The following is a 25926-nucleotide window of genomic DNA, read 5'->3' as shown; positions in this document are numbered from 1 at the left end:
CATTAAAGGAGTCTGTTCTGATGCTAGCCAGAACCCTGCTGGGTTTTATTTGGAAAACAGAGCTATTTTTGCTGGAGGAGGGTGGGGTTGCAGTGACCATGTTGCTGTCAAATTAGTTTGAAATATTTTGAGGCAAATGCAAGTTGAATCTGAATGAACATCTCCATCTCAATGCATTTACTGAGATTCAAGCAGAAAGCTGTTGGTTTTGATGTTGGCTTACAGACAACAGGGAGTGGAACTTTTCCGTTCGCTGTTGCTGTTGGTCCTTAACTGGATGCAAACAGCACCCAAAAGGCAAGGTGACAGACATGTTTTGCATTTCTTATACTGTGTTCTTAATTGTGGTGGACATGAAGATACCATAATAATGAACGTAGAGGAAGTTTCATCTCATGATGGAACCACCTCATGATGGTTATCCATGCCACTAAACTGTTCCCTTCAGCTGAGCACTGCCCAGAGTTATGTCCAAGATGTCTGTGAAGTATTATCTCCAATCCTCATTAGGTTTTATTGCTTTGCCTCTGTTATAAAGTCTGAAGTCAAGGAGGTGACATCATTCCATCCAATTAAGCTGCAGGAATAGTATTGTCAGCTTGTTTCGAAACATGTCTTGTAGCATGTTTTTAGACATCACTTTGGATTTTCTTATGTGAGGGAGGGATTTTATTTGAGTCTTAGCAGCTTTTAATTGTCCTATATTTTAGCTAATTGAAAGTGTAGGAAGCAACCCTTCCCTTCCTTGCAGTATCTCTTGTTACTGGAGTTCTTTGTTCATATACAGGCAGACTACTATAAACTTTAATTTTTCTCCAATATAATCATAAATACAAAAAAATGTCAGCCTGAAACAAACTCTTATGTTCATCTGATATATCTGATGAAAAAGCATTTTTTTCTAGGAAGAGCATTGCAAAAATGTGACCGGCTATGGAACTTTCTGTAAATTCAGCAGTACTCATAGACTCCGAGTTTCTTATTCACAAATCAATTTCTTGCCCTTGTGGGAATAAAAAGAATTTTTTTTTTCTATTTTGTGTTCTGGTGGGTTTTGAGTATTACTTGCTAGAAATTACCAAGTCCTTTTCCTCGAGTGATATTTCTTTAGGTTTTTTTCAAACCTCCTTCTGCTTATGTTGTTATTTAAATACTCTGCAGTGCAAATTACTGATGAGACTTTCCCTGGAGTACTGTGCACATCTTGAACCATCTGTGGTCAGCACTGAAATAGCTGAACTAGTAGTGCAGAGGCATGATTGGTTCCCTGTTGTCCTGTTCATAAGGAAACGGACTGGTGTGTTTAGAATAGGCAATATGGGTCATAACTGCTGTCTCAAAGGTCGTGCAAAACATAAGGAGGGAGGAAGAGAGAAAAATACTGTTTACCCTAAAGACATGATGGCACAAAAAGTAAATATCTGATCTGACCATGAATAAATGTGTGCTAAACAAATGTAGAAATATTTCTAACACTCTGAATGGGGAGAGTCTGGAACTGCCTTCAAATAGAAGCCGCAGGGGCAGACACATAGTGTTTTAAAGTGAAGAGTCAGTTTGAGATGATGGGGCTGGAATTAGTGACTTGTGATTTTGAAGTCTATCCTAGAATGCTTTTAGATTCTTAAAAAAAAAAAAAAAAGAAAGAAAGAAAGAAAAAAAGAAAAAAAAGGCAAAGAAAAAGTGTCCAAAGTGCTTTACAATATAAATACCGTTTTGTGATAAAATAGTATCATAATATAGATTATTGTGATATGAAATCTTATTTGTCTGATGATCTCTGTTACCACTGGAATTTGTGCTTCCTTTTATCTGCGTTGTAAGTTAACTCTTGATTCTTAAAACTGTATAGCAATAATTTTCTTCCTCCTCTTCAGGTGAGAATGTAAGCTAGTGCTGTCAACTCTACATGATGCACAAACTGTGTACCTCCTGAACGAAAGAGTAGTTGAAATCATGTTCTAATTCATGTCCTTGTTGCTGAATATCATTTCCATCACCAGTGCCTTTTACTTGGTTTCATGCTTAAGCAAGCCTTTATAACTAGGATGAGTCTGAATGAGAGATTCCAATTTCTCATTCAGCAAAAACGTTTTAGTTGCTCTATGCCAATGTTCCTATTTGTATTGTTTCCACGTAACTGCAGCTTCCTATTGTTGAAAAAATAAGGATCATTGCTCAGAAGGTGTATGGAGCTCAGGATATAGAGTTGTCTCCTGCTGCGCAGTCACAAGTGGATCGTTACACCCGGCAGGTAAGAACACCAGTGAATTACGCAGCCAGATGTCCTCTGGGTGTGAGTCTTAGGAAACCCTAGGTTGTAAAAGGCTCTAAGTTTGGAGGGGAGTGTTTAGACTAGCTTTGCTAAAAGGCATGAGCCTACCCATGGTGCCAAGCTGTGAGGGTCACTGTAGTTTATTTTAGATTAGATAGGACAGAATGGTTTTAACCTTGTAAGTTACCTTCTGTAAAAGAGCATGTATCTTTGGGTGTGTTTAGATTGTGGTTTTCCTGCAACTCCTGGAGCAAAATGCTTTTTTCGTTATTCCCTAAACAAATGTCAGTTGTGCTAATGCTCTTTTGTTGTGGATAACTACGAAATAATCTTTTAATTTTCATAGGGAGCAATTTTTTTTCCTTCAAGCCTTATGGGCATTGGTGTGCCTTAAATCGCAGCTGAAGTTGCTGGGAGTTGCTCCTCTTGTCTTTTTAATTATGCAACAATTCTTAGATGTCCAAAGATGTCCAGAAGGTAGATGTCTCTCTTAGATGTCTAAAGAAAAGAGAGATGACAGGCATGCAGAAGAGTACCATCTACTGCTTTAAATGTGTGTCTGCACATCTGCATAGATAGCTGCTAATGAACGTGCCCAATTTTAGCATGTGTTCCTTTGTACCTGCCAAAAATGCGTGCATGTTTGCAAGCACAAAACGTCTTGTGCACAACTGTATATTTTAATAACAAAGCTCCTGATACTTTTAAAATATTTTACTTCCCTTCTGTTCATGTCATTTGCAAGGGGTTATAAATGCTAGAAGATGAAATAGATCACTGTTAAAGTATGTGGGAGGGGGATATGTTACAGTTTTGAAACCATTTGGAGAGGTGAACATATTTACTGTAAATGGAACAGTTTCTGCTAGTAAACATGGCTGGAGGCTTTCTGTCAGGAAATAGAAAATAGAAAATATGGGTGATGGGTCATGGAAAAACTTCCAAGTACACTTTATCAACTTGGTCAGGCAGAAGTATAGCCATCTTCTCTAAAATGCAAATGTTCCGAGAAAGACATTGGGTTTCTAGATGGAAAAGAAGCTCATTTAGTGTACTTGAAGCAGAATAATCCATTTCTTTATCTTTTCCAACTCCACTTTGATGCCGTAGTCCATTTTCTAGTTTAATTTTTAGTGGTATTTGGAAATATTTTCAAAATGTTGTAAAAGGGTTGCCCTCAGCATGAGGCTGCAGAGGCAGTTCCCTCCGGTACCGGCTCTCTTCTCCTGGCCTGGTGAATTGCATCCTTGTTTGCCCAGGAATCGAAGAGAAGAGTGGAAGGTGCCTATGCTCAAGGTTAATCGATAACCTGAGAGGCAAACAGCACCTGGGGGAATAGTGGAGCTGATGAGGGCCTTTCCCTGAGTTTCTCCCACTTTCTAAGTAACTACTGCACTGTCATAAGTAAAGTGGGTGCCATCACTTCACACACGTTTCTGTCTTGTTTAAGAACAAAACAAAACATCGAGCGCTTTGTGTTTACTGATGGTCTCACGTAGGTATCTAACTTGGTTGTTAGAGCTCAGAGAGAAGTGGCACACTGGTGTTTTATTGACTGATATACGTTTCTCTTTCAGTGTTGTGTCTGTCATGCACCTTTCTGAAAATAACACTCTCTAGCCATTGCAGACAACTTTTGCACCTAACTCTAGATTGAAAATTCACTCTAGAAGCTGCGTATCGCTACAACCAAGTGCCTTTGGAGGTCTCGACTTGAGATGAGAGAGAAAGAGAATAGCATGTAAAATACTGTATGCTCTCTGTTTCTTAAAGATTAGCTGTTAAGAAACTGAAGCTCATTAGTGCTATATCATTTTTATGATTTACAGAAGATACTGATAACAAAGTGAAAATGTATCCTGTCTTTATTGTTATCTTGTAACCTTAAAAATATTTTTCTTTTTTTCCCCTCTTTTATTAGGGATTTGGAAATCTTCCCATTTGTATGGCAAAAACTCACCTATCCCTTTCTCATCAGCCTGAGAGGAAGGGTGTTCCCACTGGTTTCATTTTGCCGATTAGCGATGTGCGGGCCAGCATTGGAGCTGGATTCATCTACCCTTTGGTAGGAACGGTGAGTGTAGAGTATTCAATTCGGTCGCTTCCCTCCCTTTGACACAGATTGATAGGGAAGTACATTTCCCCTCTGCCACTCAAAATAAGGTATAGAACCAGGTAAATTCTCATTTTTCATAATCATTTCCTCTCACATCTTGTAGCTCTATGCTAATAGGAAAAGAGGATTAGGCAAATTTAATATCGTATGTAGGAGCTTTGACTATCAGGTCTGAGTGAGTGACTCTTGGCCATTGTTACTGTTTCTAATGTGTCTTATTTAGCTCAAGATATTTAGGCAACCTAATCCTGCGGAAAATGCTATTTTCATATCTGTTTCCTTTCATTACTCAATTGTAGCTCATAAAAATATATAGTTTCATTATTATCTTCTAAATGCTAAATCTTTCATCCATCAGTATAAAGTATTCTATATTGTATTTAGATGAATGCAATTGTGTTAGGAAAAAAGATATGATAAAAATGATTGCTTTTCAGAGGGATCTGATGAGCCTGATCCGTTCCCTGTCTTAGTGAATATCTCTGCCTGTTTTGTAAAACTAAGTCCTAGTTTGGAAGGGGATAGGTTTCTAATAGCAGAAGTAGCAGCATGTTCATTCTACTTTTTAGAGATTTAAAGTTTGAGGTACTAAAAGTGGCAAATGTTGTCCTTTCTTCCTACCTGTTCCTTAAAAGTAGAGAATCAGATTAGGAAGTTCCTGATATTTCCTCCTTGACATGCCTTATCAAAGTAGCTGAGAAGGAGCCGCCTTTAGCGTATAGATTTTGTCAGCCACGCACGTCTTATTTCAAACAATAGTTGAACTATATTTGACATCTCATAGCATGAATTATTACTAACATGTAGCTGATTCATGGGATGGTGCTAGTGAAGGGATGCAAACGCTATTGCATTTCCGGAAAAGAGTACTCTCCCTGTGTTATCTCATCTTCCCAGAGTGCAGCCCGGTTTCCTTGAGTAGCAGTACACTTGGGAAAGGCTGAAAGTTTCTAATCTATTGTTTTGAATTCCCTCTGAAACAATCAAGTGTTTGAAACAAGGAAGGAAGTACTTTCTGACCAAGAGCGTTCCTGGAGTTCAGGAAACTGTGTCGCTTTAACTCACTGAACTTGGGGATATGCTTTCCTTCTATGTGGCCACACTATGTGCATCCAGCAGAAGTGCAGCACAGCAGCTGCAAGGGGCAGTCAGTTAAGTCCAACTTCGTACAGGTACCAAGTGATATGTAGTGTTTAAATTGTGTAAGACCAAACTCCGATTACTGGTGGCAGAGGAAAAAAAAATTCATCAGAAGTTCTAGTATCTCCTTTATGACCTGGATTCAAGTTTGCTGTGGAAATTATGCTCAGAAAGATGTGAGAAGGGGTAAATGTGAAGTATAGGCTGTGACTACTTCAAAGCAAAAAGGGGCTTTTCTGTAGGATGCTGGAGTTAAATGTTCTTGGGTCGAGCTTTCTAAATGAGTCACATTCTGCGTGCTTCAACACAAGCTAGCTGCAATTCAACCTCATAAATCCACAGGAACTGTCCAAATGAGCAGTATTGACCAAGCTAGTGAAGGAGTAACTCTCATCTTTGGTTTGTCACCTGAAACCAAAAATATGGTTCTTAAGAAGGACTTTTTATGTTGAGAGTTTCCTGCTGAGGAGATGTTTAAAACATATGTGCAAGTTAGTTGCTGTCTCTTTAGTGAGAGAGGTAGTATAGCCATGGACCTTTTCCCATGTCAGGAACTGGGTGCACAATGTATGTACTTCTCGTGTTATGTATTCTAACAGAGTTTGTCGGGCAAGGGCCTGTATAAACGTAAGATCCCAAAGAGCTGAAAGTCTAAATAGACAGACATTGGGCATTGATTGTTTGGAAAATATTTCTAATGCTCAGGAATGTGGGACTGGAAGAGCTGACTTGATAAGTAAGTTTAGCTGTGGTTACAACAGATAACAGTGTCCAGTGATCCTCCCTATTGGCTTTCTGACTTCCGTCTTGGAAAAAGCTCGTTTGTTCGCATGATTTTTCTTCTAATTTAGTAATTTCGTGTACTTCAAAATACACCTCTTTTTCTGATTGTTTCTTATATATTCCCATAACATAGAGAATCTCCTTTCAAATATGTTGGCATTTGTGTATTTAGTTAGAAATGCATTATCCAAAGAGTAATACAATCTTCCACATAACTCAAGTTTTTGCTACAGTTCAGGACAGTGTAAAAAAAGAAAAAGAAAAAAATACCACTTCTTGGGACTATGAAAGTTGCTAGAGAGCAAACTGAATGAATGAAAATGAATGTATTTCTAACATTATTATTATACTATTCTTTTTCTAGAATTAAATTTGTAGCAAGAGCTCTACTTTGTTGACTATTTCAGAATTGATAGTTGAGGTCATTAGGAAACAAACTCTTCTGGTAGAATTGTGCCATCGCTTTTGAGAGCACTTTTCTATTTTGTCACCTCTAGATTTTTTTGTGCTTTACTGTCAGCAATTAAGTCCTAGGGCTAATGGTATTTTTTAAGCCACGCAAGAAAAAAGATTTTTAGTGTCAGGTTCAAAAACCATGGGCCTGCCCATGACAGTTCTCTTAGTAATAAAGCTACCTGAAAATGTCTGTGACAATAAAGCAAGTATAAAAGGGTATGTGCTGAAGGCTTCAGTGGCTAGAAGGCAAATGCTATGAGTAGAGGGATTACAGAAATCCCATACAGCATATGGTGAAAAGCATCCAGTTATGACAGTAGATTAGTTTCCTTATAAAGGGGGAAAAAAATGGCAATATATATATATTTTTTTCTTCCCGTTATGTGCTAGACAGTTATATTAATGGACAAGGATCCTTAATGCCTAAGCTGCTTAGAACTTTCTTGCAGCTAAGAGCTTTCTGATGCCGGAAAATGTGCTATGGGACAACACGTTCATTAAAGTTGAGGTGGTAATTCCAATATTAATTGAATTTCAACCTCTAGTCTCAAAGCATATTTTTACTGGATGAGGTCCTCTCACTTTAATCAGATAGAACTTATCAGTGGTATTTGTTAATTCCTTTAGTGCAGAAAGCAAGTTATTAGACTTCAGTTTCCATTGTGCCTATAACCTCAATCGAAAGAACATTCCAAATGAAAGAGATTAGTGCTGCTGAAAGATGAACTATCTGCAGTAACTAGCATTTGTAGTATAACCTTGTCATTAGCACATGCAAGTTAATGAGATTTGTATTTACTCCAACACTGATATGAAATCATTTTTTTAAAACGAAATATTTAATATGTTATGTTGTCTTCATATCCTCCAAGCAATATTTGTTTTGTATTATAGTTGGCTCTTGTTCCCTTACAGCATGGAAGTCTTTCCAGGAAAAATGAGCTGAGCCTTATCAGAGGAAATCAGCAGTGAAACAAGAGGTGCATTTAATTAACACTGGCACAGCTTTTATCTGAGCTCTCTGTAACCCTGACCCAGAGGGCTACATCACTCTCACAGGTGGACTGTTGACATCATTGCTTGGCTTGACAGAGCGATGGCAGGAAGGCTGTTGGAGTATATGTAGGAAACCAGTGAGGTCATTCGCTAGCCATGCTAGGGTGGAGAATTATTAGATTTTTGTATGTGCGTTTCTCACCACCCCCACTTAAAAAGCCGTTGCAGTTCAGTGCTTTCTCACATTTGTTCAGCCACGTTGCCATTGCTCTCTTTCACGTGATGTGCAAGAATACAACCTGGTCTTAGAAGTAACACTCATCTTCTTTTGTCTTTGTGAAGTGGCACTTTACCAAATTACTGTTGCAAGTAATTTAGCTGTATTTGAAACACAGCGAGATTTTTAAATACCTGCTGTCCTCTTCCTGAGGTGCACTTCTGTTTTAATGGGTTAATATTACAGGCAAGGTCCAAGTGAAAATATGCTGAGCCTTTGGAGCCACACCACCTCCAAAAATCTCACGTTGAAGTGTTGTTAGCTTCACCGCATGTTGACATATCTGAAGAATGGTCAGTGTTACAGAATAACGTTTCTTCTCCCCAGAGAGAAAGCACTTAGTCTCTGGATTTAGTTCTGAAATTATATCCTCTGGGAAAGGATTCTTAGGACAACCCAAAATAGTTTATGGCAATGATAAAGGCTCAGTTCATTCAAAGGTGAGAGCCAGGGCTGTCCTGCTAAAGTATTACCTGAGTATAGCAAGGGGGAAGAGGCCCCTGAAAACATATCTTTTATGAATACTTTGAGAAGGAAAATACTGTACCCTGTTAAATGAATGTCGTCCTTCACGGTGGCTGAGAGCTGAACAGGTATGCAAGTTTTGAGAGGGTTTTGAGCGTGAGCTGGAGTCCAGGCCCACCTGAAGTGAACTGGCAGTTTCCCAGGCCTGAGTTGTCTCCAAATTGTCACCTCGTCACTGCTCTCAGGCTGTTATGAGATAATTGAATTACGTGGTAATTATTCAGCTGTTACCCACTGAATTACCAACTCCCCCTGACACTCCATGTAACATGGGACTGTTTTCCAAATGCATGAATGTTGGTGAGATTTCTATCTAGCTTGCAAAGCATTTAGCTTACAGTACAATTTTACATTGTTTATGAAGAAGTATTACCTTGCTAGTCATTCTGACCACTCTTGCGTCCAAAAAAGTCCCTGTTGATGTGGCAGTTGGCGTCTGGCTTTGGTGTTGTGTTGTTGTTACGCTATAGTAGTGCTCAGAAGTCCTGCAAACAGTAATTGTGGAAATACTCGCTGTTCATAGACTTTGTTCCTGAGTTTTGAAATAACTGCAGCAAGTATGGAAAAATTAACAGAAATTAGAAGCAAGGGTAGGAAAAGAAAAGCTATGAAGTTAAACTCATGTGGGAAATATGGTTTAGCAATTGCGTAATTCCAAACTGAAAAATGCTAACTGGAAAAGAAAATTCCATTTTCTCTATTAGATGAGCTGCCTTTTTATTTATTACAGTAGGTGTAATCATTCTGGGAGAGGAGGGAGAGGGATTTTCTGTATTACACAGAGAGGGTTGCCATAGCTGAGGCAAAAAACAGGGCCTGAATGAATGATTTAGCTGAATGGAAGAGGGAAAGGGTTATAATGAAAAGGGATATGTGGCAGACATTGGAAACATCCCAGGTGTGTGGACCAGGAGACAGTTAAGGGTGATCATAGTTTTAGTGGTGAGAAGATGAGGATAGAAGATTGCGGGGAGCACTGACAGGGTGGGGACGCCTGGAAAGGAAAAGAAGTTAAATTGAGAGTTATACCAGTGGGAGGAGATGTCTGTGAAATGACTCAAAGACGTATCCAGGACCTACATGGAGAACTGGAAGAGGGTACTGAAGCAAAAGCCACAAGGGTAAGAGAGACTTGAAGAAGTTCCAAAAGTTTGAGCTGAAACAATGACATGGCCTAAGGTCTGGCCAGGAAGAAGTCATGGGAGTAATTGATGGATGTAGTTCTAGGAGAGTAGAAAATGCCTTGCTGATTACTAAGGATTATCTGAAATGGGAGAGAAAAACAGTAGAGTTTAGCTGGCTTGACTAATTTAGTATCGTCTGTGTAACTTTGAAAAGTAGATAGAAAAGCCTGTATTTAAATGATAGTTGGAAAAACTCTATACAATCTGAGCGTTTGCTGTTTACTTCATGTGTTTTAAACTGGTGTGGATAAGCTAGTGGTGGTTGGAAACACGGAGTAAAGACACTCTGCTTCAGATCATTGCACCTCCCTGTCGTAGCTGTGGAACAAACTCTTAGTCAATGAGATGGCGAAATAATGTATGTTACCTTTTCTGAATGGAAGACCAGATCCCGTTGCTGATAATTGGCAAAATTAAGTTGCAGCTTACGCTAATTTCCTTCAAACCAGCCTTAGATTTCTCAGGGTCCAGCATTTGTAAAGCCAGCAGAACTAAAGACATGATTTTGTTTTGTTTTTCATGGAGAAGAAAAAAGAAGTGTGTGCATAGGCATGTGTGTTCTTTCAGCAAACTGAAAAATTGAAGGAGGACTTCCTTTTTTGGGACAGGATAAAATGAATAGACAGCACATCACAGAAGAAAATTGAGCCTGTGGTTTGGTAGGCTGTTTAATGTTTAGATTAAATGGGATTTTCTTAATACAACCTTCATTGCAAGCCGTTTCAGCATGACTGTTGTAAAAAATAACTCTTTGTATTCAGAGTGCCCATATTACACGTTTTCCCGTCTTACCATGTTTTAAGCCTCATCAGAGAAAAAAATTTAAGCAAAAATTTAAACTTGGCTCTAACACTTGAAAATAAACTTTTTTAAAGAAGAAACAACAAAAATGAACTGCATATATTACTTGTACCAATGAGGTTTCCATGGTTGTCTTTTCCAAGGATTTTTTAATTAAATACACCTAGACAAATGTAACATTACGGTCAAGCTATTAGCCTTACATGATAAACATGTATCCTTGTTAACTTAAAGCAGTTTATCTGAATGGACCCCTTAACATAGATATACATTTACTAGGATAGAAAGTGAATTTCATATTTCACTCTAGTCAGTAATTGGTATCCTCAGTTCAGAAAACCTCTGAAAATGAATGTTTGTAGCCTCTGGTTCTTCAAAGTGGTGATTTTAGTAACCCTCCTTTGCTTTGGGTATGTGGGGTGGAGGACGCGCAGTCAGCCATGCTCTCTCGGTGGAAGAGGCAGTAGATCAGGGCTGTTGCCTGGGAATTTCTTAAACTGCTACACCTAGATCACAAGTGCTGTAGCAGAAGTTTTCAGTTAAGGTTAGTTGACTTGACATGTCAGCTCGGGCAGTACAGATCCATTGATCAAGGGCAGTGCCTAGCTAGAGTAGTCAAGTTTAAGTGATGCTAGAACGAAGTTAAATCATTATGCTATGAAACAGTTTTCTTCAGTGTGGTTATGAAAGTCTTGCCCTCGTTGGACCTGTGAAGTTGTACATAATGAACTCAGTGCTTAGGGTTGCAAATGGCATTAATGTAGGTAAGTAAAACTGGGATCACCTGTACTGTGCGTGCTGCCAAAGGGGCACCTCCAGGAAGGCCCCATCCTGCTCACAGCCGTCAGAGTGCCTAGGAATCGTTAGGATCCCTGGTGTCTCTTCTAATAAGAGCTAACCATGAGCATGGACGTGTTTTTTCATCTTCCGTTCCCCCACGTCTGATTTACAGGCTGCGGTCCCAGGTGAGAAAGGATATGACTGCATCAGCTACGAAAGGAAAAAATCAAGAAACTGATACTCCATATGATGATCAAGGTTCTTTGAATGATGCATATTGGCTTGTTTGCACAAGGCTTGATACTGGGAAAGGAGTACCAGCTAGAAGTGGGAAATGCCGTTTGGGCAGACACCAGCAGACGTTTTGAACCAGTACCTTTAGGTTTTGTACATGACTTCCGACACGGGACGGGGGCTTTGCAGGGGAAACGTAGGTGCGAGCAGTGGGTGAACGAGGCGAGCCCCAGGCGCCCTGCAGTTGCAGGGGCAAGGTAGGAGCAGGCGGCCAAATCAGGTTGCTGACAGCAGACCCTCAGCAATGCTGCTGCACTGCCCACCCGCGTCCTCGCCCACAGCACCCGCCGCCCTGGTTAGCACTGCTGTTTGTTGCTTGGACAAATTTGGAGCAAAGAAATGGGCTTGATTAGGAGCTCATTCAATTAATTAACCTCACATGTGTGTGCTTTGGATCAGCTAGGAAGGCCTCAAAAATTAGTTTATGGAACATCTTGAATAGCAGTGTTGAAAAGGCTGATATTTTGATTACGCTACCTATGCAGAAGACCTAGGCATGAGGGAGTGCAGCTAGATATTTACTTCCCCATTCTTGATATTTTTTAATAATAAAGACAAAATACGGTAAACTTTCTAAAATCTTCTACAATGTAGATGTTTAAAAAATACACTAATCAAGGCTTTGAGTTATTAAAACATTCATAGAAAATAATTCCAGTACTGAAATGAGTTTATGTTTTGGATTTTTTTTTTTTTTTTGCTGCAGATTAGCTTTTGTTTTTCAGTTAATTTTGTGGTGTAAAATGTGAATGGAGAATTAAATTGATTTGCATAAATCTAGGAATGATGAGGTTTTTCTGATATGGAATAATTTTTTCTTTAATTCACATAACAGTGTGATAGACAAAGCAGTAGCCTTGGAATTGGGAGATGGGGCTCTCTTTCCAACTCCTCCTTTTTCCTGCTTATTGACTTTACATGAATCACTTAGCTCTGTCTGTATCTTGGCTTCTTACTCAGACTAACACTTTTCTGAGTTGTACTGACTGCGCAAAGGAGGGAGTGATGCTGGTGGCAGTAATACAATTTCTTCTACCCATATTCTCAAACGGTTTTTCACTTAGATTTTTTTCTTTCACATCCTTTAATTAATGCCTTTCATGTAGTATGTTGTGAATCGTGCCGTTACTTTATTTATGCATTTATTTTAGCTCAAATGTTTACAGTTTCCAATATTTCAGAGCTCTGTGGCTTAACAAGTAATAGCACTGCGTCCCGTTACGGTTTTAAACTTGCAAATTGTCTTTGTTAAGACCAACATTGTCATGAAAGTCAAATGGCAACAATCATAAAATTCTGGTTGGTGTAGTAATAGGAATATATTTTTATTGTCTGCTAATACATTGCTTGACTCTAATACACATTTGGGGCTTTTCAGCGTCAATGTTTGATAGCATTGTTTTTTGAAATCTGTGTCCGATACTGTCTTCCCACGTCAAGGCAGTTTATATTTACTTAGATCTGGCATCCGTATTGCACAGCCTAAATTATTCTACAGCAGTGGAAACTACTGTAAAGGGTCTCAGCCATTTGTCTTTGAATACAAAAGACTTCCCCAAGTTCTGGGACTATAGAGAGGTCATGTCATATCTCAGTCACAATATGCTTTTCTCACCATCATCCAAGTGCATCTTTGTAGTACAAGAAAAGAGAAGTAGGATGCTTAAATTTATTTTCATGGCTAAAGTAGTGGAGCATAGAAGTGGAGTAATTTGGCTCTACAGAACAGAAATGCCAATAACTAAAAGAGTGTAGAACTGTAATTAAATGCCTAGAGGGTTTGGTTGTTGCCTGAACAACAGCGTGACCTGCAGTCATCCTGTGGTTTGCTCATAACCGATGTCCTCAGAGTGGTCGTTTTGGATGTCTTCTTGCATGAAGAAGCTGATGCTGCTAGAGTATGTGGGGCTTCACATGTGATGCTTCACATGCCCTGTTTTTGTTTGTTCTGCCTGATAGGCTTCTTCATTTCAATAAATCACAGTTTCTGAAACCGTGCCTTGTGGTTCAGCCTGGGGAGTTTGAGACTCGGTCATTCACTAAGGAAGACTAGTTCCCGGCCTACATGTGATTTTTTTTTTTTTTGAGCCTATCTCATGCTCACTGAAAGAAAAAAAGCATTGACCTTTCAAAATTCTTCCAGCTAATACATTTTTCAAATGGTAATTTGCAGATTTAGAAAGTATTGATTCCTTGCTAAGCAGCAAAAACTTTAAAGTTTGGGTCAAATAACTGAAATTCTTCCAGACTGTCTATTAAGACAAACTATCTAGCAGATGTAGATAGATGTGTATTTGAGTTTGGCAACTTACTGTTATTGCAACTCTAAAAGTGATTTAAGACTAATAGCAGGAACCCAGCTGCAGGCTGCAAGTCTGTGACTGAACAGTTTTATTGAGTTCCAGAGAAATAAGGTGAAGGATGTTTTGAACTCAATAGTGTTCCCAGTAATTTACTTTTTCATTAAATTGTGAAATATCAGATGAATAGTGCGCTAATTAACAGTACAGAGGAATGAATATTTGTACCCACTGGTCAAGGGATTATCCTTGTTAAAACAGGAAATGGAGTCTGATTTCCTGTTTTAAAGTATTTTGTTCATAAACTTTACATGAAAATGTAAGGTTAAAAATAGGTTGTACTTGTACATAGTAAAAATATACCTATTATTAGTTAAAGAAAAAATAGTTTATGTAGGGAAGGAAGGGCATTTTCCCAATTGTTTTATTTTGAAATAAATACATCCTACACATACTTCATAAGATACCATTTTGTTGAGTAACTAGAAACTCAACTCCTGTGATTTATTACACTGTGACACAGAAGTTATAATACTCCACATTTAAATAATATCATTTCATGTTAATACTTTACAAGACAAGCAAAATTTTGACACATTTTTTGAAACAAGCAGAGAAGCAAATATAAAGGTCCTCTGACAAGTAATGGGCAGGCCCATGAGATATCCTCACCTGCAAAATCCTGAGATACTTATGTCTAAGAATGTGAAAAATCAGTTCAGAGCATTTTCATCAGCGTATGCTGACCTACATTCTGTGGACAAAACTACAAGAAATTTATGCTGCTACTTCTCCTCTCCCTCCTTGCCCCGTGTGAAAACCCTAAAATATTCCCGAACTTTTTCTTCATGTGCTTACTTAGGAAAAATGAAGGTGCAAATTGTGGCATACTGTATTTCACCTTTGAGCAATAATGGTTTTGCTTTTAAAGAACCAATTTTTTGTAAGGTAACTTCCTAAAAAAACATCCTCTGAAGTATCATGAATGGAGATTTACCTTTTGACGAAGGCTTAGGAGAGAGTTGTATAAAACCAGCCCAATACTGTATTGGAAGCCCATAGCTCAAGAGTCATCTCATGGGCAGATGCATCCATCAAAACAACAAAAAAATACTCTCAGCATGTTACAACACTGACCTGCAGGCTTCTAGAGATGCAGCACTTTGAGATGTTCAGAGGAACTACCTGTCACTGCCCTGGGGCTGTCATCTGCCATCCTCTTGTCTGCTTTTCCTAGGACCATGCATTGGAAATTGAAATCCTACAAAAACGTTTGACATAAAAGAAACAACCTCTTTAACCAGTTTCACATTTTTAATAATGTTTTCTAAGAATATATCAAAGTTTGGAGCTAGTTGTAAGCCAAACAGTTTCTCTCCAGGGACTCAGGATTTTCTGAAGATAAAATCCTATGATTCCATGATATTTTAGGCTGGAGCATCTGACCACAGCATCTTTGTTTAATAACCATGCTTCTCTAGTTTTGGCAACATAAGGAGCTGGGCTTAATAAGAAAACGTAGTGTCACAAAGAACTTCAGAACAGGCCATTTAGTCACATGTAGGAATGTTGCAATTGGAAAGAAAACATTTTAAAAATGTTAAAGAGCTACATGTGCTACCTTACTTAAAGCCGAGTAATTCTCTGAAGACTTTGAGGCTAAACCTACCTCAGAGTACCCACTTTCAGGAAAATTAGTGAGAATCAGGTAAACGGGTCATGGTTTCCTTCCCTGCATAGTCTCCCTAAGTGCGTCAGGGGCTATTCTTTAAGTCCTTTTAACAGGTTTTTTTACTTAATTTTTTTTAATTGGAGACCATGTGGCTATATCAGCAGTTTAAAAATGATGGTTAGATTCCAGATCCACTGGTACTTTTTTCCACAAATACACAAAATGGCATAAAGATACTTAGTTTTGATCATTTAGCAGCCAGCACATCAACTGTTAAACACCACAGGCTTGTGAGAGTCAGAGAAATGTCATTTATATCCCCGACATTCTTCAGAAAGTGTTTTTCTGATTCTTCTTAATTTGTGTTTATCAGAAAGCTGTGTTGATGCCTTTAAAGGAAACGTGTGCAGCAATACCTTTAATAAAGGTGGTAAACATTTGTTCTGTAGTAATCCAGCTAGCTGGCTAACCTCCTCTAATACTGAATATTAGCCCATATTAGCTAGTTGTTTTGAGATTGCCTTTTGGTTTCAGCGTTGCAATCAAATAAGCATATGGCGAATAAGAAAAGCAGATGAAATGTGGGTAATATGTTTGCTATTTAGTAAAACGTCAGTAAACTCAGTAATGCTGAGATTATCTGATTTTTTTTTACTTGCTGACTTAATAATAATTAAACCAATCATGAAACCAGCATATTGAGGGGAAATGAACTGTGACATTTTTGTCACCTGTCGAAACCTATTGTATTATTTCTCCTCTTTTTTAAGCCTCATTTAGGTAAGTGAAAATAAATCTCCTGACCTCATTTTACTCTTCATTTATCTTGTCCCCAAAACTACATGAAATTCAACACTACTTGAAGTTCACAGTTGGCTCTTTATTTTCAATCTGCTGTCAGTACCAAAGGTGCTGCTGGAGAAGTCTGTCCTCAGGGTCGTCACTGAGGCTCTTGTACTCCATCTGTAACCTAATGGGGGCTTTGTAGAAGTGCAGTGTTGAATCTTCACAGTATTAATTTATCAGATTTTTTTGAGAAACATTGATAGGCTTGCATAGAAAATCTTTATTAGGATAAAAGAAAATCTTTATTAAGATTCATTATTATTTGTATATACAGTCTTTTTATTATAGTGTTTTCTTTTAGGCCTCAGTTATGGTAGTACTACGCATCTCACAATGTGGCAAATGCACCCCCAAAAAAGTAAACGTCACATTGACAGGTGATAATGGTGGGATGTTTCTCCCCAATTCCATTTGCAACACCTGCCTCAGGCTCTTGCTTCTCAAAAATCATTGCACTTGCACGTACTGTCAAAAACTTTGAGTGGCGTTCCCTTGCGAGCAGCTCCAAGCCTCTTTCAACCAGCACTCGTTGGAAAAGCTGCCCTTCAGACTTCTCTCACCCTGCAACTCATGCTTTTGGCCCAGCTCCGACTCCGGATTTCATGAGTGTTTCACTGCTTTGCAGGATCTGTGACTATTTGAAAACAGTGCTTTGAAAGTGCTTCCGCTCTCCTAACTTTTTACTATTTCGTAACCGCACACACAAATCCTGCCCTGCCACAGAATATTCAGGCTTGTGTATGCACTGTGTCAGTATCCAGAGAAATCGTATGTGCTGTACAGTTCACTCCCTCCTTAGTTTTGCCATTGACCAGAATTTGCGGTGGCATCTCTTTTTTGTTGAAAGTGCTTAATAATTGCTACACTTTTGTGTCGAAAATGCAGTTTTCCGCCCATCAGTTTGTACGTGTTTAACCTAATTCATAATGTTACCACTGGAGATGGAGTGCAATGAATCAAGCAGTCATCATTTGATGTAAGAAAAATTCCCTTGTAAGTATAGAGGAATGTAAATTGTAACAATGAGTTGTGTTGCTTGAAGGATACGTTTAGGTTGATGGTGAGCTGTTCATGGCAAGTTTAACTGTAATTGAACAAGAGATATTTCTGCTGACTTTTGACAGTGTTAACGAGCATAATTCTGTTGTTTATTCCCATTTGATTTGGATTATGGACTGTGTTGAAAACGCATGTGTGTTATTTTTTTTGTTAAACTACACTTGTTTTAAACTACTATTGTTTTTCTTGTTGTGTTCAAGTTTATTGTGCTTTGTTGCAACAAACTGAAATAATTCGATAGGTGACCATTAGTTCTTCCTGAGAACAGCCAAAAGCCTAACTTTTTTTTTTTCTTGGAGCTGTTTTGGCAGCTGGAGACAGTTTTAATTTTGATATGTTTGATGTAAAGAGCAGAATGTGTTCAGTTTTGGAAGCAAAAAGGCTTCCAAACTTCTCAAGCTTGCGAACTTTTGCACTGGAAACAAAAGGGCTGATGGAAGACTGAAAAAAACTTTTCATCACTGTAATATAGAAATCAGAATATGCTTTCTCCTCTGCCAAGTAGAAACAGTTCTAATTTTCAGCTTAGCTTATAAACAAGAATAACTTGCAATTTAATACTTTTTATCTGTTTACTTAAAGGGGGAGAGCTTAGCTATATTGCTGGTACCATAAAATTTCAACATTTTGTGAAAACAAGATGGAAAACCAGATTATGGCGTATATTAAAAATAGAATATGTAACTTAGAACTTTGGAGATCCCGCCAAGAGGAAGTTGTATATAATAACAAGCTCACATGTGCTCTTATGGGGATCACTTATGGACTAAAAGACATGTGCCTACAAAACCAAATCCAGTATTCTTCTGGGTGGTCAAAAACTCAAACTGAGCATGTGGGTGAACTGCGCTGGGTTCCTGCTTAGTACATAGCTGTTTCCATGTGCCTATGATGCCGGAGTATGTATGCCAGGAGAGCGTGCGTGGGGTTGTCTCCTTTCTCGTGCCTTTGCAGTTCCGAAGAGGAGGTTTGATGGCTGCATCGCTGTGTCATTCTAAGCCATGTTTTTCTTCCTGCGTATGAAACGCTACATGCTTTTGCATTAAGGTCACAGTGTTTTCTTCTTCCAGGCACCATCAGGCTTACCAGAAGGACAGAGGGTGGGTTGGGGTGTCCATTAGAGGACCTCTGGCTTCTCCCAGGAAGGAATAAGCCAGGGAATGTACTGAATGAAAGGTGTGTTCTTCATGCTGCTTGCTCCAGCAGGAAGCATCTCTTATATCCCAAATCCATTCTCCAAAACCACTGAACTATTCCCGATCTTCCACTCTGCCCTCGCTCTCCTGAAAATTTTGGCTGACTGCTTATGGGCTGATGTTGCTCACTGTATTCACTTCAGGCACACTCTCTAGAAACTCTGGCAGTCTATAGCATCAGACTACTGTCAGATGGGATCCCTGGAAAGCATAATTTAGTCCCTGCCACAGAATGAGCTGAAGATTCTCCGCTTGTTAAAAATTTTTTGAAGAACAGTATTTTTCCTTCCGATAAACCGGTTTTGTTCTAAGTGGAGAAGCACTTTTTATGGAGCCTTATGGAATTTGTTACGGATAGTTCTGAGAAAAAGTTGCAAAGTGCATAAAACAATTGCTGTGGTTGTAGAATGAATGTCTTCATCTAAAATCATGTTGACTGAAGTGTGTGAGGATTACTCTTGTACGGGCCCATGCTGAGCTCTGAGAGTAAGCTAATAGTTGTATTGCATTAGTGTGGTCTTGTGTAAGGCATAATTAAGAGCAAGATGATGTTAAACTGAAATTAGAATGCTTATTTGTAAAGTGAGGAGAAACTATTAGGCTTTTGGAGGAAGATGTTCTGAATCTCTTCTCATCTGATGTTATGATTAGGTCTGCTTTTCTAAATAGATGAGTTGTGTGGTCAGCAGTAGTGGAATTTACAGGGGAAGCCTTGCCAGCTACTTCATATTAGCTTTGTTGCATGTATTAAATAATTTCAAAGCAGTTCACTGGCGAGAATTTCAGAAGATAAATCTACGGAGGAAATATTAAAAGCAGCTGCTAAAGGCGGGTAGTTTTCTTCCGAATGACGGACACAATAACAGGAGCTATAATCCAATGGGAAAAATAACAAAAATTCAAGGGCTGTTGTATTTTTGTGGAAAACAAGATCTAATGGATTATTATGTTTAAAAAAAAAAAAAAGAGTAGGGGAAAATGTGCTTGTTCAAGATACATTTATCTTGGGCTCATCCTTTTTTATTTTGGATATTTCATGATATACTTGAGAGTCCAAGTGACCAGTTGGGACTCCATTTATCATAAGCAACAGTTCAGAGAGGAACAGAGTATTTCCCTGCCCCAGAGAATTTAGTGACAAGCAGGAGATGAGCATTGGATAGAGGCAGTTAGGAAAATAGGATAAAACAATAAGCTGATACTGATGAATACAATAGGCAGTATGAGCTGTTTGAGATAAGTGCTGAGCATCCATGCCAACAACTGATGTTAAGTGCTAGCACCTGTAAATAATGAGGTCTGTTAACCTTTAATGCAATTCATATCTTTTAACCAGACTTAAGTTTTTTTTTTTTTGGAAACTATTTTTTATAGAAGACTTGTCAGCAACTATGAGCTAGCACTTAAGAATTTTCACTCACTGCTTTTCAATGCAATCTCTTTTCATTTGAAACAGGTGGGATTCAGGAACATGAAATCTGGAAAGACTATTAATTATATTTCTTGCTTAATAAGACTTACAGAAGAAACTATAAGCTGAAATCTTGTGGCTCTTGTCCATTAATTCAACTAGTTCTTCCTCTTCTCCTGCTGGCTACTTTGTCTCGATTGTCTTTGATATGATCCCCCTTTGCACAGGGTGTGTTTTATGTTCCTCATGACACTCTGGTGTGGCTCATTCTCCCTCCAACACTCATTTCATCTCCACATACTGTTTCCATGTGTGTTCTCCAGAGAAGAAATAATTTCTAGAGATGTAGAGAATAATGTTGCAACAGTATAGCAAATCGTAATGCAAAATTTTATAGAAAGGAAGGTAACTATACTTTAAAATGAAATCAGTTCCAGTTGTTCCAGCTGTTATCCCCAGACAGTCGCAAGCAGCAAGGCGTGCCTATTCGGGTGGTCTCCAGTGTGTGGTACCAAGACGAGTGTATCCCAATGGTCTGGGCAGGCGTCCTTGCGACAGGTCTCATCACCTCTTCCCTGTGTTGGTAACCATGTGCTAGTTTTGGACGGCGGCTGGTTTTGTACCCTGTAGGAGCTGAAAGCAATGAGAGTTTTTTGCTTCTCAGTCCTGTTGGCCTCTGAGGGTCACTAGGACTCCCAGCTTTTAATCATTTCTCTTGCTGTGAAGTGGCTTATATTTACTTACCTGTTTTGGCTATCATTTCCTGTATAACATACTATTTTCTATAGGATCTTCAAAGCTGTCTTCTTCTTGACACCTTTTTTCTTCTAGCTGCTAGACTTTAAGTGTTTTGATAGTTTTGGCTTTACGTCCCCAGTAATCAAAATCAATAATGGCTTTCTAAGCTATATCTATTGAGTAAATTTTCATATTCATTTGAATGGCACATACATATGTACTTAGCCATTTTTCAGTCTTTCTCATGCACTCCCTTTTGAGTAAGATCCTGCTCTGAATAATGCCATTATCTGATTGCCAGAAACTGCAGATATTTACTGGAATCTGCGGACTCAATTACCTAATTTTAGGAGTGCTTGCTGATTTCTTAGCATGCGTGTTTATGCCTTGAAGTATTCATGAAATATAAATAAAGTATATCATAAATGACCTGGATTAGATAAAGGGACTGGATTGTTTCTTTGCATATTTTAAATTCTTTACATATTTTAAATTTATTTAAATTATATCATGAGTTACTTCACATCATGGGTTACTTCAGTACCTATATATAAATGGTGCCTATAAAAAAAATATATTACATGTTTATTGAGGTAGATATGCGTTAATTGATATCAAATCTGCTGTCAGCAGTCAGAAGGACAAGATGGCAGGTTGTAGATGTTTATTGCTCTATGTACATCTTTAGCAAGTCCCAAATGTACTATTCAAAATCAATTTGCAATGCCATTCTTCACATTTGTTATGATATCATATGATGCATTTGCACTAATATTCCACATCTTAAATAGTACTTTTCCTTTGTAACTTTTTGAAATGTCACGGAGGAGGTGCAAGCATGGTACAATCTCTGTAGTACTGATGAGAAGGAAATTGTCCTGCACAACCAGCAGAACTAGTAAATTACCTGAGGTTCCTGAACCTCAGGCTGGTACTGCAAGCATTCGTGCATGCTGCTTGGACATGATTTACGTGATAGCGAGTCTTAAAATTCTTTGAGGCATTGAAGCTTGTTGTATCTATTCAAAAAGATTTCCTTAAACCTAGTGTCATGTTAACCCATCCCTTCTGTTTAGTCTTGAGCATGTGAACTGGCAGATGCCATGAACATGGAGATATTAGAAAGCCACTGACCTGAACGTATACACAACTTCAAATTTTCGTACTTCAGGGTCATAGCATCAGAGGGAGATTGGCAGGTCTCTAGTTAGCGTCTGCAGTACGACTCTCCCTTGGAAGAAGCATAGCTCCTGCCTACAAGACCAGCCGCTCGCACGGATGTGAAATGCTCCCTGCAGAGCGGTGCTGCAGCCTGGCGTGAACCAGGCGTATGACCGCGTGTGCCTTCGCCCCGCGGCAGCCCTTTCCTTCAGGCTGCAGTTGAGGACGCAGCGCCTGGAGCCTTGGGGCAGAGTGGAGAATCAAGTAAGGGGTAGGAATGAGAGTAAGGTGAGGAATGCAGAGAGGTGTAGTGAAAAGTGAGTGAAAGCAAAAATGGGTAAGGAGGAAGGTCAGCAAAGAAGACTGAAAGGAAAAGTGAAAATGTAAAAATGACAGACCATCAGGAAAAGGAAAAATCAATATAAGATTTGCATATATTAGCATTAATAGAATATATTTTTATAAATATAATTTTATAGACCAGTAATGTGTCAGGAATATTTTCTTTTAACTAGTCTCTGAAAGATGTGCTACAATTCCTGCTGGAAGTTCATGCAAATAAATTACTGTCCTTGACTTGCTGCCAGTGCAGTTACTCCCTCTTCAGATACTGCTCTCCTTTCTGACTCCGTCTTGTTGGCCTAAACAAATGCTAAGCTCTCCTTGTGAAATGCCAATCATCTTACTGATGCTGAAGAGCTGTGCTAATTTTTGCGCTGAATGTCTGTTCTTTATTGTTGGTTTTCCAATCTGTTTATATTAATGCACATTGGTCTTTGCTCCCCGCTGTTCACAGGTCTTAAATTTTGAAACTGTAGGAATGTTGTTAGATTTTTGCAGATTTACTTTTCAAAAAATGAGAGATCGTACTTGGTAACTAGAACCAAGCAAAGAGTTGTGGATATAGCTAAGCTATCAGAATGGAGAGTATCAGAATGAGAGACGTGCTAACTGGCTCCAGCTGCCTTTAACAGCAAAGATAGAGGATGAAGTCTGCAGAAACACAGGTAAACTGAAACACATGTATGTTGCACAATATCAGTAAAAGAAAGTATTGCGCCCCTTTGTTTTGAGGACTAATTAAATGAGCCTTAAAACTTCTGGTAATAGGTCAGACATTCCTTTTTAGTTCCAAACTGGAATTTTGTTTGGAAACTTGATTAGGATTTCAGCAAACCACAGGTGCCAGCAAAGCTCGCTGTTTTAATAACCTACCCATATTTCATTTCTTATTGTCAGTTTTCTCTCTGCCAGAGCACCTATCACTTCATGCTGCTAATCCGGTTCAGGGCTGGAAACATTTGGAAAGCTTTGGTTTATTTTAGACTCCCCCTCTTTCTTCCAAAATCACCGTCTGTTATTTGCTGTCTTCTTGGCTATCCATTTAACATTTATTCTTGTCTGGTTTCATTTCAGTAATAGGAGGTCTTTGAGAGATGTGAAATGATTAGTCTTTTCAGGCTGGGGAGAACCTTCTGAAGAAAGTTAATATAAAAAACAATGCATTTGGCTGTGTATGTCAGTGCTCAAAAAGGACCAGTGTTCCCTGATTTCAGCATTGCTTGAATAATATGTTTTTTTCCTGTGTATTGCGCCCATTTTGAATTGGCACTGTGTTTCTATAGAGTGCTCTCTTATTTAACAGCAAGAGTAGAGCAGAGGAAAATCCAGAGTTTTGCAATGGTAAAAGCATGCTGAGTTTCATACTGGCTTGCAAGCTGTACTGCCATGTGGGCTTGTAGTGTGGAACAGGTCACATATATCTAATATGCTGTAAACCAGAAAATCAGTGTCTCAGATTGTTGCTTGGAAACGTGGTTCAGGTAGCAAGAGCAACAGTGCCACCAGTGTCTCTATGCCTAACAAGTGTCTTTCATGAGTTACTGGGGACAAACCGGCACCCCACAGATGTCCATTCACCCACAACACAAGCCACCGCACATCCGTTGCTGACATGCTTGCATGGTGAGATATGTTTGTACTGTCAGTAAGGAAACACATGCCTGGGTGCTGGCAGCAATGAAAGTGCAATACTGGTGATTCACCACAAACTAGCAGTTGCAGTGCAAATTGTTGAGGGATCCTGAATGTGTTTGTGGCTTAGTAGTCCATGCTGAAACCTACACTGCCACATCTTCATGGCTACTATTGCACCTGTTAGGTTGAAGCTCACACATGTATGCTCACCGTGCTTGTGGTAGATCTGACTGCCTTTTAAATGTGAACTTTGTTTTTATGCAAGCCCTATCTCTCTTGTAGAGTTTTGTGTTTAGTCCATCTTTGGTGCTGTACATAAGATTAGCATTAGTAAAGTTGCTGGTATTAACTTGTTAGTTCAAGCTGATGGATGAAAGTATTTGCTCCAGTTCCATTTCATACTATGTAGGATAATTGATTTAATATGTACATTGCAGCCGTACCCGCTTCCTACTTGAAAATGAAATAGAATCTGAGCCGAGTTACTTGTACCCAGCTGAAGGACCATGCTTGGTACAGCTTGTGTTCTGTAGACGCTTTCTTAAAAATACAGCATTTACTCTTCTACCTTACTGCCCAGAAAATTACAACATTGAAGATAAATGTAATTTTGAGCAGCGGGTGCAACAGGGCTATCTGTCTTTCCACACGATAACTGTTTGTTATCCTTCCAAGAAATGTGTGGTGACTGGCCAGACAACAAGCAAATGCAGATTCATACACCTGTATGCCAGATGTTATACAGCTGTGCACATGCTGCTGCTGTGGATCCTGTAGTGAGTGCCATGGGACAGTTGATTCAGGAAGCGTATGTGGATTTTTCTTTTGGGAAGGGCTGAAATGACGCTGAAGGAGACAGTTGTCGATCGAAGGAGTTACATACACAGTGTAATCAAGAAGTAAATCTTTTGACAGTGTTTGTCTTCAGACATCACTGACATTGGAAGTTAGGAACATTTCTTCTGCCTTTTTTTATAGCTACAGATACTTTCTTTGGAATTTCTATGTAAATGAAATTTAAAGTAGGAGTTGCCGAAGTTTAAATAAGATATACGTAAACAGATTCTAGAAATGAATTTCTTCATTACTAAACTTTGCGGACAGTTTGACCAAGGAAATGGTCCTGTCACCTCAATCTCAGTCCATCTTCTTCACTCACGACTCCTATGACCATTCTCGTTCTCCTTTATGAAATCCTTTGCAGCATTGATTTGAAGCTTCTGACATTTTGTAGGGGAAGTGGGTTGTTTTTACTATCATTTAATCTTTTATTTATCTAGCAGTAATAACACATTGCTTTGTATATCAGAATGCAAGTTCCAGGAACTGATATGCTGCAAGCCAAATCTCAGTGTAGCTGCAGCTGAATTCTGTGTCATGTCCTATGAAGAGAGGAAGGGGAATATCACACTGCTCTGGGAAGGAGGCCAAGGTATTAGAACTGAAAGTGGCTGGTATATGGGCCTTTATAGGGAGAACAAGGGAAAGAGAGTGGTCCTGGCGGTCTGCATAGGGATAGATATGTATTGGCTGCTTCAGAAGGCAACTCAGACTGTGGATTAGCGCTCATAGTCTAGTCACTGACCCAAAGCTTTTTAAGGCTTTTGAAAATCTGCTTTTAAGGGAGTGGTTTCAGGAATTTGTTTACTAGTGACCTCCCAATCTGGAAAAAAAACTTTTTTTTTTTTTTTTTTTGCTTTATTGTCTCACTTCACTTTCCAGCCCATGGAATGGGGCTGCAAGAGTAGGATATTAAAAAGGAAAGTCCCCACCATGATCTAACTCGATTTCAAAATGCAGAATTGAAATAAAAAATATGTCAAATAGCATTAAGATAACACAGTTTGAGAAATGTTAATGTTTCGGAAGGAGATGGTCAAAACCTTCCCCACAGAATACCAGCTTCTCAGAAGTTGTGTGTTAATACTTACTTAACCCT

General features: G+C 38.9%; 1 protein-coding gene across 4 annotated transcripts in view; it reads left to right on the top strand.

The window, feature by feature from the left end:
- Positions 1–25926, top strand: part of MTHFD1L (methylenetetrahydrofolate dehydrogenase (NADP+ dependent) 1 like) — a 158688-nt gene that overhangs the window by 107636 nt on the left and 25126 nt on the right. For 2 of the 4 annotated variants that reach the window (XM_068938736.1, XM_068938737.1), the window contains exons 25-26: positions 2147–2254; positions 4197–4349. The exons of the other annotated variants lie outside the window; for them this stretch is intronic. In XM_068938736.1, the coding sequence (XP_068794837.1) occupies positions 2147–2254; positions 4197–4349 (261 nt within the window). The remainder of the gene's footprint in view (positions 1–2146; positions 2255–4196; positions 4350–25926) is intronic. 4 annotated transcript variants of the gene reach the window in all.

Source organism: Struthio camelus, chromosome 3 (assembly GCF_040807025.1).
Source record: "Struthio camelus isolate bStrCam1 chromosome 3, bStrCam1.hap1, whole genome shotgun sequence".
NCBI lineage: Eukaryota > Metazoa > Chordata > Aves > Struthioniformes > Struthionidae > Struthio > Struthio camelus.
Note: the sequence above shows the minus strand (reverse complement) of the source record. Positions and strands in the feature narration are given on the sequence as shown.